Source organism: Propithecus coquereli, unplaced genomic scaffold, assembly GCF_000956105.1.
Source record: "Propithecus coquereli isolate 6110/MARCELLA unplaced genomic scaffold, Pcoq_1.0 Scaffold6, whole genome shotgun sequence".
NCBI classification, from domain to species: domain Eukaryota; kingdom Metazoa; phylum Chordata; class Mammalia; order Primates; family Indriidae; genus Propithecus; species Propithecus coquereli.
The window spans coordinates 1,007,261-1,020,501 of record NW_012151951.1 but is presented as its reverse complement, the minus strand read 5'-3'; the positions used below and the strand labels follow the sequence as shown (position 1 = coordinate 1,020,501).

General features: G+C 40.4%; 1 protein-coding gene across 8 annotated transcripts in view; it reads right to left on the bottom strand.

Annotated features, from left to right (window-relative positions):
* YAP1 (Yes-associated protein 1) overlaps nucleotides 1–11,380 on the bottom strand; it is a 116,277-nt gene extending 104,897 nt beyond the window's left edge. For 4 of the 8 annotated variants that reach the window (XM_012659223.1, XM_012659227.1, XM_012659225.1 and 1 more), the window contains exons 1-2: nucleotides 10,548–11,380; nucleotides 7,235–7,485 (exon numbers count right to left, since the gene is read on the bottom strand). In XM_012659223.1, the coding sequence (XP_012514677.1) occupies nucleotides 7,235–7,485; nucleotides 10,548–10,868 (572 nt within the window). In that variant the 5' untranslated portion in view covers nucleotides 10,869–11,380. The remainder of the gene's footprint in view (nucleotides 1–7,234; nucleotides 7,486–10,547) is intronic. The other 4 variants (XM_012659226.1, XM_012659224.1, XM_012659229.1 and 1 more) reach the window with 1 other exon arrangement.
* Nucleotides 11,381–13,241: the final 1,861 nt, after the last annotated feature.

Sequence of the window (13,241 nt, the reverse complement as noted above, 5' to 3'; positions counted from 1 at the left end):
TTTGGAGAAGATAAATAAAAGGATTTAAGGGGTGAAGAAAATTCAAGAAATAGCAGTGTAGCATATCTTATAGAGTTTTTCTAAGTACCAAGGGAAAATACATCTAAAAGGAATTTAAAGTGTTTTCCTCTGGAGAATGCAACCCAGAGTTCAAGAGAAGCAGGCCACTGCTCTTTTTCTTTATACATCTTCTAGTATCAAGGAATTTTCTAAATTGACGTATATGTTACTGCCCTAAAAATTAAATTTCAAAATATACGTTTATACATGAGGCTATGAAAACAAGCATCTTCAAACACCCCTCACTGGTAGAATCTGGTGCTTCCTCGCCCACTTCCTCCTTTCCTGAACTTTCCAATTCTCTATAATAAATGTTACTTTTATAATAAAAAACATATACCTTATTAAAAGAAATCCATTAAGTCAGATGCAGCAGTCCCTCCTTATCCTCAGGGGATACATTCCAAGACCCCTAGTCTGTGCCTGCAACTGTGGATAGTACCAAACTCTATATATATTAGGTCTTTTTTTCCTTCTTAATACTATGTCTTTCTGATGACCAAGATGGCTACTAAGTGACCACTGGGCAGATAGTGTAAACAGTGTGGATGATTCACGTCCCAGACTGGATGGCACAAGATTTCATCATACTACTCAGAAGAGCGCACAATTTAAAACATATGAATTGTTTATATCTGAAATTTTCCATTTAATATTTTCACACCGCAGTGGACGACATGTAACTGAAATCTCAGAAAGCAAAATCATGAATGTCATGGGGGAACTATTGTACATGAAGAAAGGAGAGTGAGGGAGAATGGTTTTGTAAACATAAAACAAGAGAACCCCACATTCATGTCTTGTACAGAAAAAAAAAAAAATCCCCATCTTGTCTCACCTTCTAGATGGTAGGGTTTACTTTCATTCCAGAAGCCTGTTCCATATTACAGTCACTTCAGGATATGTTAGAAGTTGAATTTCAAACAACTTTCTATCCCACATTTGATTTTGTCAAAGCACACAGTAGCACTCTAAAGGCGGCTGTCTTTAAATACCAAATCAAACAGTCCGAAGTAAGTTTTCATGTGTGTATCAAAAGGCACATCTCTCTAAACACATTTACTAGACAAATACAGCCCTTAAACAAATAAACCCCTTCCCCCATTTAGGTTAAGTAAGCAATTGCAAGAGGAAGAAAGAATGTCCCCTCACCTGACACCCCCAAATCAGGACCCAGATGAAGAATTAGAAGTCTAGTGATTAACATTATCCCAGGAAGAAATAAAGATGCACATTAACAGAACTAACTACAAATAAAGCGTTAAAAATATCTGGTGGAAGAAAACCTGAATAATAGATACTCCCATGGGCATTATGTTATTAATTTGTAACATCATTCAGAGAAACAACAGCTTATCACTTGGTGTGTCAAAGATTATGATTCTTCTCTTGCTAAGAGCCAAATGAGGATAAAACTACTGACCATTTTCCTTGTCTAGCATATTAATGGGGGAAAAAAGGACCACTGTGATTTATAGCAAACTTCTTTGTTTGCTTTTAGAAGGGGTCAAGGCCTACGTAAATAAAAGTGCTTCCATGGTGGCAGTACTTGTTCCCAGGAAACTTGGTGCTACAGTACTTGAGCAACCAGAACCATGAAGCAATTCTTCTTCATAAAAACAGCAACATCCCTTTCATGACTTGAAGTTCTGATTAATCCTAGAATCAGAAGCCCTTTTTGTAAGAACTACATCACTTAGTAACCACAGTTATAGAACCACACAGCTCTTTAAGACCTCCTTTTATACAATGCTACTCAACTATTATTAAACTTTCAAGCCATAATTAATGGCTAAATTATGCTATTACAGAAGGTAACAAATTAAGTTTGAATAAACTTAAATCTTAACAACTGATTTTTAAAATGACTTCATTTTGATTTTTGTCCTAAGCCTAATCTTCAATATACATTTTGGCAACTAAAAGGTTAGGTTTAGTTTACCTCTCCGCAAAAGCCCTAAGGTAAAAGGCAGTACAGAATTATGACAGCATTTTAGGATGCTAATTGTATTTATTTTTCTAACTACAAAATAAAATATTTCCTTACATTATAAAAGGGAACTGATCTCAGGGTTTCAAACAGTTTTTTTTTTTTTAAGTTTCAATTATTCAAATACTATCCAGGGTTTTTTGTTTGTTTAAATGGTTAACATGAGGCCTTTTAGAAGTATTTTTTGAATGTTACTGTTATTTTTTTACTTTTTAGATTCCTCTCAAAATTCAACTTGAAGAATGTTACTTTTAGAATAAAATCAGCCTACCATCTTGCAGCCAATTGACTTTGCTGCACTTAAATATCCAGTTTCTTAATTAAATATCTTTCTTAGTTCACTAAAAATATTCAATATTTTTCCTAGGGAATAAGTTAATTTCCATGTTCTATTTAGCTCTGTCACATCTACTGTCTTCCAACTGTTTTTTTCTTCTGTTGAATACAGTCCTCCAGAGTTTTTCTCCCTAAATCACTGTGGTACTGCATGCCATTCTTCCCTGGGATGCCCACCCACTGAGCAGAAACAAGCCCTTTTTTTTTTTTTTCTTTTTTTTAAAGAGCTGAGAGCATACTTTTATCTTCTCACTCCTCTCAGCCTCAATAGCAAGACAAACAGGCAGGGACTGGCCCTCCCCTCAGATAGGGAAATACTTTGTGACTGCGATTTGAACTTTTTTTGTTTGGGTGGGTGAGAGAGGGAGGGAGGGAGGGAGCAGCGGAGAGAGGGAGGGAGAGAGAGAGAGAGAGAGAGAGAGAGAGAGAGAGAGAGAGAGAGAGAGAGAGAGAGAGAGAGAGAGAGAGAGAGAGAGAGAGAGAGAATGTGTGTGTGTGTGTGTGTATGTTTGCAATTTAATCAACATTTAATGGCAAAATCACAAGCTTTTCATTTTTAAGGGGAACCCATTTGGGTTATATTTGATATAACAAGAAATGGTAGTCTTATATGAAACTGTTCCTTTTTAAAACATCTTATTATGGTAACAATATACACTGTGTGCATTTACAATTTTCTACTGGGCAAGGGTTTGAGAGGGGAAGCATAAGATCAAACTGGAACAAGAAACTTTAATTCATCTCCCTTAATTCATACATTTCTGAAGTAGCTTTAATCAGGGCAATGGAGCATCCATTTCTAAAAAACATATGTAGCAGAAAAAGAAACTATAGCTATCAACTACATCTGCAAGGCAAGTTCATTTAACGTTAGAATATAGCTAAGTTTTATGCCATGCAATGTCAAAAGTCTCTGAAAAAATGCCCTTTTTAAATTGTGGATCAAGATACTCAATTTAACTCTTAATCAAATCATAGCCACAAGAAACTTTGAATCTTCACAGACTAAAAATGCTGAGGCCAGTTATTCAGGAAATGATAAATAATGGAAATGAAACAAAACTATCCTTTACAAATTATTAGAAGAACATTATCAAAACAATGCAAATCTACAAACTTTTAAAATCATAGGATCAGATTCCTTAAATCAAATTCTAAGGTCCAACCTGGTACATTATGTATAAGGAGGTCTTTGTAGGTAGTAACAGTTACAAGGTATCAGATTCAATAAAATAATCTGACAAGTAAAAACATTCCATGTAACCAGGGATATTATAGAATACTAATTCAGGAAGTTATTCAGCAGCTTATAAAGAAATAGGAAGTTGTTGACCAACTACTTGAAGAACTATTTCCTGTAGGAAAACTATAAGACAGCTGAAGAAGGCAATAATTCACAGAGTCATAAAGAGAATGAATTCTTTTGAAATAAAAGATCAATGTACCATATGTTTAAGAAATTAGTTTCAAACAGTAAATTAAGTAGAACACATATTAGATGTAGTATACAATGACTAAGCCTTTTTTATGTACTTCAAAATCATCCCACAGCTTGAATGTGTATCATTGATAAACGTAGCTAATACCATACTTCTACCATATCATTTGCCAAAATAAAATACAAGTCTTCTCCAGAGTATCTCACTGACCTAAGGGGGGCTTTAAAAATATCAATGACTGCCTGCTTACACTCCTTCAGTAATTACGCTGCCTTGAAACTAGAGGATGGGCCAACTGACTTCAAAAACTTACACATCTATGGTCACAAGGCAACAATTAATTGCTTCCAAAGTCAACATTTTTAAGTTTTCTCTCAAATTACAGCACCTTGCATGTTTAGACCATTTATAGTCAGAGTTCTTCATGCCAAATATAAATCTCAATAAGCTATTAATATATACTTTGTAACCTAAAAGCTCCAACAAATATCTAAAGAGATGTTTTAAAATATAATATTTCACTGTGGAAATGAGTGTAAAATATGCAACTAGTTTAAATCTTCATTCTACATCTAGCTGGCAACAACTCTTCTTTCGACACGAGAAGAAAATATAAGAAGAAAAAGTGTTGACTGCCAAGAGTCTGATTTTAAAACGTTAAAACTAGGTAAAAATGAATTTTGACAAAACAAGTTGGTACCACAAAAGCTTAGTTTATCATCATCTCTGACTTTGACTCATAGTCAGGATATTAATCTTACTTATCTGTGGAGTACACAAAAATAAGTTGTTTATGACGACATATTACCCTATAACATCATGGGAGTAGCTAACAACTGGAGAAGGTGAACTAATGTTGTTTTATTGACATTTCCACAAATTGCATTATCGTTCATAAAGCAGATACTCTTTAGAAGGATATGAAGTTTTATAAGCCCACAGCACCCATCTTCCACATTCAATGCTTAGAGGCCCTCTATACAATCCCTGACAGCTACCAACAAATACATGACTTACTCTGCTGTTAATGACCAAGATTTACTCTCTGGGAAAATCGTTCTAAATTCGAAAAGTCTGATATCAGAAAAGTCTTCCATGGAATCCAAACTCCTCACATTTCTTATACTACAAAAAGACTAATCTTACTTTCACATGAGAGTCCCAGAAATACTGAAAGAACAATTATATCTTCTCTCTCCTCTTTCCAGTTTTTTCTTTTCCAGTAAACTTCTCCTTAGTCCTACAACTATTTCTCATATGGCATAATTCTTATTTTGGCCTGATTTACCTTCCTTACAGGCCCACAGGTGACTGGGGTCAATGAGGTGAGTGGGGTGTGCACACTCTTCATTAATGCATCTATATATTAATACCTTCATAAGGGAAACATTTCTTTTCAAAGGAAGAATCATTGTCAACTTAAAAAAAATAAACACAGTCATCCCTCAGTATCTGTGTGAGATTGGTTCCAGGACCTCCTGCAGACACTAAAATCCTCAGATGCTCAAGTCTCTTATATAAAATGGCATGGTATTTGCATATGACCTATGTGCATACTCCTGTATACTTTTAAATCAGCTCTAGATTATTTATAATACTTAACATAAGTAAATGTTATGTAAATAGTTTATACTGTTTTGTTCAGGGAATAATGACAAGAAATAATGACACTGTTTAGTACAGATATAATTTTTTTTCAAATAGTTTCAATCAGCGGTCGGTTGAATCCAGAGATGTAGAACCTATCGATTCAGAGGGCCAAACTGAATATTTATTTCAGCCCAAAAAAGATCACTCATTCGAAATAATAAAAATGCAGGCAGATGTCACCTACAGGCAATTATTACAAGATACAAAAGACTAAGATGAAGAACATAAATGTTGCTCTGTGCTCTTTAACCTTATACTTTTTGCCACAGCATCAACCAAAGAAAGAAGGCAAGCAGGCTATTAAGCTGTTTAAAAATCTCCCCAGGTCAGCATGTGACCCAGCAGGGAGAGGTTCAAAAAAGTGTAGCGTTTCTTTTTCTTCCTAACAACCTGGTTTGTTTCTACTCCTTTCCCCTTCGAGACACATCCCTCACAGCTAGAAGCTCTTTCAATCATTTACTTTGGATGTGGGATTGAGAACAAATGATCTTGCTCATGCAGATGAGTTTGCCAGACTTGTGTGTACTTTCCAGTCTCAGGCCCTTTATTGTTCTGGTTGAAACCTGACCCTTTGAAATGGATACCAGGACACCAAAAAATGAATTTTAAAAAGGAGAAAAAGCTGCAGGAAAGGGGCAGACCATTATAGAAACTTTTCAGGATCAAACCTTTTCCTCTGCTCTTCTAAATAAGCCTGTCACAAATTTTTCTTACATTAGAAAATAACCTATCTTGAAAGACAATCAATGTAAAACACATATAAGACTCGTGCAACAAAACATCACCAGTAATTGTATTATCGTGTCTAATAAATGTTGCATCTGCCTTAGGAGTAGATTGTTAAGACAGATCTGAATCAACACTTGAATTGTTTTTCATTTTATGATCTCAACTTCATTAAATACTATTAAGTGAGCATTTTTAAGACATCAATTTCAGTCTATAATAATTAGTTTTAGACGACATTTTGTATATACTTTATCCAAACAAGTCAGATAAAATTAAGGTCTTATCTACGATTTCAAAATTAGAGGAGATAACATTCTATTTAGGTCTTTTCAGCTTAATACAATTTTGCCATTTTGTTAAAGACAAAAAGGCCCATGAAAATGAACAACACGATGGCCTTCTTTGTGTTTTTCAAAGAGATATTCTGTTTTGAAGAGCTGCTAGTTTTTAAAGAAGTTTGCCACTAAGTGTATGTCAAACCTAAAAATTTATATTCTTTACATTTTGATGAAAAAACCTGATAAATCACAAACTGCAACTAAAGTGCTTGTCATTTCACAATTTAAAATACCGTAAAATTAGACTCCCAGAAATATTTTATTTTATAGTTCTTCTCTACCAATATTTATTTCAAAAGATATAAGTAGCACTATACATATTTCATAAGACAATGCCAGTCCTATAATTCTTAGAATTTTAAAATTTTTATAGTATTCTTTTTTTTGCCAGGCTAATTAACAGGTTTGGCACAAACCCAAAATGAGACTATCCAAACTGCCTCAAAAGAAAAGATTGTAAAAAGCGTCTATTTTAATTGAACCAAGAATCAATTAGGCTTTCAAAATATTACCCATGTTAAAAAAAAGGTATTTAGGTTATGTCAAACTGGAAAAAATTATAAAAGATATAACTGAGCTTAACATAAAGTAAAATATAAAAATAAATGATATTCTATATCTTAACAGCACTTTACTGTTTTCCAATACAAATTTTTCTGAGATAACTATCACCTACCATTCTTTTCACTTACTTTAAGAAGTATCTCTGACCAGAAGATGTCTTTGCCATCTCCCAGCCTGCCGGCAAAGGTACATCATCAGGTATCTCAAAAGAAGACTGTCGAAGATGCTGAGCTGCGGGTGTGGCTGCTGGGCCAGAGACTACTCCAGTGGGGTTCAGTGTCCCAGGAGAAACAGCTCCCAATTGCAGGGAAGCTGGGGAGGAATGAGCTCGAACATGCTGTGGAGTCAAGGCTCCTGCAGTGCCTGCATCAGTACTGGCCTATCAGAAATATTAAAATGAAAATTTAAAAAAGAAATCTTTTTAGAGAGAGTGCCTTTACATTTAAATTTCCCAGATAAACTTCATCACAACCAAGTATCTAAGTACCAAAGGCAAATTTCAATATTTAATAGTTGACACTGGGGAACACTGGTTTTCAAATGAATACTTTTAATTTTATGTAATTTTAATATATAGTTTTTATAAACATTTGTAATTTTATTGATGGACAGTTCATGTAAATGAATTTCTACCTACTATACATTAGACATGCCTTCTACATCTTTTAAAAGCAACTAATACAGAGTGAATAAAACATTCCTAACGTTTTAATAATAAATGTGGAATTTTAAAACCTAACTTTTAAAAGGTCAAGGCAGTATGGGTGCTTTTTCAAATTCTAAAATGTTTCGGGTATAAATATAACCCAAAGAGGAACTACATATTTTTAACTAGATTTTAAATAATGTTTTCTAGGACAAGCCCTAGAAAAAATGAGCCCTTGTCATTATTTCTGTGAACAAATGCCATCAATATAGCAGTCATCACAAGTTATACAACTTTTAATGAAAGCAAAAGATACAGAACTGCCCAAATGTTCTTAAAAGCCATCTTATTAATGGAATGAAAAACCAACCATATCTTTGCATCTAGAAGATAAAGATGTTATCAGTTCAATTACAATGTAACTTAAGACCTTACAAACATATTTACAACTATGTAACAGAAAAAATTGTGAGTTCCAGTCCAAGGTGGCTAGCGTGGCACTGAACAAATACCTTAACTTACATGTGCCTCAGTTTTTTCATTTGTAAAATAGCTTTTTTCATGATGGAAAAATGGATATATATTAAAGAATTTATAGTCAATAGTGTGTGAACAACAGTATTTACAACCCAGATTCATAATCTTCATAATTTAGCATAATTTTTTTAAATTCCTTGGTTAGAATTAGGGTTTGATTATCAAAAAGATTATAATTTCTTAGATTCATTTAGGCAAATTAAGGAAACTGGAAGGAATCAGTAGTCATTTATGCCTTAAAGTCACATACATTTCTGAGTTTCCAATCAGAATTAAATTTCCAACCAGAATAAGCATGATTTAGGCAATCACTGGCAGAAATAAGTTAAACTTACAGATGCACAACACTTAGTTAAAAATCTTATTTAAAACAAACAAAACTATAGATTATGAATAGCGTGAATTTGCAAATTGCTGGATATAAGTTTTTATGTAATTATTTGCTAGAAGAGTAAATACACTTTGAAGTTGCAATTCTTTTTGGCTGACAGATGCCACAAAACGGCGAATTCAATCTCCTATGTGTATTTTACTTTCAAAACATATTAAGTAACTAACTAGTAGCATAGCTGTGTAGTCTGTAGGGTGCATGCCAACATACATATACCCGTAATGAGTCTATAAACCCACTTCCAAGGCTAAGAGAAAAAAAGCATACCTAAGTCTACTTCTTACAAATTGAAGTGTTTAGGCAAGCAGCTAAATTGTTTTTCCTTCCTCCTCCTTAACCCGGGTTTTTGTCATCAGGTTAAGTGAGCTTTTCTGAGTTCCAAAACCCGCTGGTCTGCTACAGAAGAATATACAACAGGCCTGCGAATAGGACGGGGAATCGGAGTGGAGGCGGTAATTCTTCTTTCCACTCAAGTTACAGCCCGAGTGGGCTAACTACATGGCAGTATTTGGAAAGCCAATTAACTTTTGGGCAAATTTCCTCTGCTGAAGTTTAGCCTGAAGCAAGTTCTTAAAAAAAAAAAAAGGAAAAGAAACAGAGAACCCTTAAGTAAATAAATCCACTGGGACCTATCGGAATGTTAACACTTTCATAATAAATAGTTTCACTTCAATGCTGAATCAGTTGGCAAAATCACCAAACGTTGTGTATGTGGAAAAGCAGCCATGTTCATATCCTCAATAAGAATTAAAAAGCAATGGCGATCCTAGAATTAGTCATCCCTTCCCAAACATTAACTTTTAATCACAGTTGAACTAGGCAGGACTTGGCCTATGAGTCAACCTGCAGTGTATTATCAAAGGCTCGTGTTAAAACCTCGGTGCTGTAAAGCGCAACTCCGTTCCTGCGCAACGTACAGATGTGGCTAATTCAAAAGCCTTTCAGCAGACTGTAAGTAATCGTCTACAGTCGGGAAACCAACACGAGAACCTACTAAGCTTGATGAGAGCGAGCCTGCCCGAGTTCCAGAGCACAAGGGAAGCGCGGGAGTGAAAGAACTCCATAAACAACTTCCAGGAAAGTCTGGGCAGGGGAAGCCCGAGTCCCGTATTCTGAAAGCGCCAGGCCGCGAGGAAAATAAATGCTTACAGGAGGAGGGGGGGGAGGAGGGAGAGAGGAGGAGGAGGGCTGGGGGACAGGGAAGAGAAGGGGGAGGAGGGAGGAGGAAAGAGCAAGAAACTAAATGGACCGGTTCAACCCCCACCCCTAATCAACACTGGAAAACAAGAGAACAATTATTTGACTCCCCAGGAGGCTGAAGTGGACCGAGAGGCCCAGAAGGAAAGGGGGCCAAGCGCTCAACTTCACAAACTCGGCCGCCGCTGGCAACTCACCCACACACAAATGCCAGAGGCCCCCCTCCCCCTTTCCCGGCCCAGCCCGAGCGGGAGCGAAGGTGCGGAGCGCGGAGGCGCGCGCATTGTGCGAGCCCACCGCGGCCCCGGCCCGACTCTCCCCACCCCCTTCCTTCCTCCCACCTCCCCCTCCGCTCCCGCCAACCTCCCGGGAACCCCGGGAAGAAAGAAAGGAAGAATGGGGAAAGTACGCCCCCCGGGGCTGCAACCGCAGAGAGAAACTCCAAGAGGAAAAACAAATCTCGGCCCGCGACTCCGGGAGAAGTGGGGAGCCGGTAACCGCGGCCGCACGGGCGCCTCCAGTTCCTCCACTTCACCGCGAGATCCCCCAGCCCCGCCAGAGCTCCCGGAACCCCCCTCCCCCGGTCGGAGCTGGCGGCCGCGGCTCCCGAGCGCCACCCGCCCCTGGGGCCTGCCCGACGGGGAAGGGGGGAGAGGGGCGGCGAACTTACCTGTCGGGAGTGGGATTTGGGCTCTGGCGGCTTGAAGAAAGAGTCAGGCAGCTTCCGGAGCCTCATGGGCACGGTCTGGGGCACGTTGGCCGTCTTGGGGTTCATGACGGCGTTGAAGAGAGCCTCCAGGTCGGTCTCCGAGTCCCCCCGGACGTGCACGATCTGGTGCCCGGCGGGGGGTGCCTGTGGCGCCGCCTGGGACGCCGGGGGTGCCGGCTGCCCGGGCCCGGACGGCGGGCCCTGCCCCTGGGGGGTCTGCGCGGGCTGCTGCCCTTGGCCCTGGGGGGCCGGCTGAGGCGGCTGCTGCTGCCCAGGATCCATGGCTTCTGCCTCCCCCGACGCGCACCCCCTGACCAGGCGGGCGAGGGCTCCGCCCGGACGCCCCGGCTCGACGGGTCGAGATGGGAGAAGAGGCGAGGGCGGCGGGAGCGGCGCTCTCCTCGCTCTCAGGGCCGGGGGGCTGCGCCGCGGCCCCGCATCCCCCGCCCCAGCGCCTCCGCCCCCGCCCTGCGCCCCGGCTCCACTGGTCTGGCGGCTGCGCTCGGGAGGGGCTGCGGGAGACTCGGGCCTGTGGCGCCGGAGAACTTTTTTCCTTCTCCCTTGACGGAGGCCGGACAGCTAGTTGCGTTTCCCCTCCCCCTTTCTCTTTTATTTCCTTTTCTTGTTCCTTCCTTCCTCCCTTTCTTTTCCCTGGCGGCGGCTGCGCCCGACTGAGACAGAAACTCGCCTCAGACGCCAAAACTAAAGTTGAGAGAACTGCCCGCCCGAGCCACTCGCCGGCTCCGCCTCCTCCCAGCTCTTCCTTCCTCTGCGCGCCCGCCCGCGCCGAATCTGCGGCCGGCCGCTGAGGGAAACTTTTCGCTGCAAGTTACTACATTCCTGCAGACTCCCGGCCTCCAGTTCCTCTCCCGGCCGCACGTGACCCACTCTCGCTCACTGCAGTCCTCCCTCCGCCCGCGCTTCACCGGGCAGGGGCCGAGTGCGTGCCTGCTGCTCCGAGCTGCCAGAGCAACCGACCGTCCGACAGATGCTGGGTGCAAGCTGGGTCGGAACTCAGGTCTGCGGAGAACGCGGCCGCCCTTGGCCGCAGGAAGTCCTCCCGCCCCGCCCCGGCCGACCCCTTCCCCGCCGGCGCTCGGGAAAGGCTCCTCCAGCTGCCTGGACGTGCGAAATGGCCAAGAGCGAAACAAGTCCGGAGAGGACGTGTAAATCCACTTACACTCTCCCCGCGGTAGCTCGACTGGACCGAGCCGCCGGGATCGGTTGGAGTTAAAATAGATAACAGGCACTGTTATAGTCCATTTTTAAACATTAACTTGATTTCGTAATTTTTCACTTATTTCTTAGTATGCAAAAACCCACTTCACAAGGGTAAACGATTACTGTAATTGAAGCTTTGGTCTGTGACTCCAATATAAGTTGCTAAAAGAAGCAAAAACATTGCCTTTTTTAAAAGTGAGAATCATATCTACTGTTTTAGCACTCAAACTTGGAACATAGTCACTGAGAACTTCAAACGCCCACCCCCCCCAAAAAAAAGAAAATCAGTGCTTAACTTTGGTTACAAGCATTCCTCTATCCCTTTCATCCTCAAGGGGATGGGAGCCTTTGTCATCCTGTGCCTGGCACGACAGGGAACTCTGTCAACGTGGACTGAGTAAGAAATGAATAGGCAAGCAGGTCACCCCAGGCACCTGATTCTCCGTGTGTCATATGTCAAGGAGTCCATTTGAAATAGCTCAAAATTTGTTTTTTTAAGTCATACACTCTTTTTTTTAAAAGCAGCTTTATTGAGATACAATCCACATACAATTTGTCCATTAAAGTAATTCAATGTCTGAGATTTTTAGTATATTCACAGGGGTGTGCAACATCAGTCTGATTTTAAATCCACTATCCCATTCTAAAGAATTCTGGTTCTGGTTCTGGTTCTTGTATTAATGATTTTGTCTTCAATGCTAGTGAAACAGAGGTATCAATAGGATTAAGCAAGGATAGGGCCCCTGAGCAAAAAAGATAATCTCTTCCTCCAGCCAGAACATGTCCTGGAGAATTCTGAGGAGGGATCTGTATCACTTGGTATGGTAGGGCTGGGCCAGGAGAGCAAGCTTCAGACACTCAAAATTCTTTTTTCCCCCCACCACATTGATTATCGGTGTGCATAGACACTCAAAATTCTAACAGAAGATTCTAATCAACCGCTGTGGAACCCCAGTTTCCCGCCCGAAGAAAAGAATCAGTGTGACTCTCGGGACTGCTTCTTGGATTTGTTCCTACCCCCACCATAAATGTCAGGTGTATTTAACAACAAACTTGTAGGTTCTGGAGTTACAGAGTTTTGAGTTCAAGTCCCAATTCCATTTACTAGCTGTAAGACTTGGATGAGTTACTTGTTTCCTGTTCTTTAGTATTAGTGTCAGGGGTACCTCATAGTTGTTGGGGCATTAAATGAGTCAATGGATATAAAATACTTAGCCCAGTTTTTTGACATATGGCAAATTCTACATCAATGTCAGCTGTCGTCATTGTCCCATGTTCACAGATTCCTTCACAGGTAGTGACATAGCCTCTCCTTTGCAGCAGTCCTCACTTTCTAAGCACAACCTCAGGGACCCTTCCTCTCACATCCAATAATCAATCCACACAAACAAAGCCTTTGGGCAGAAACTATACATTAATAACTTCACCTGAAAG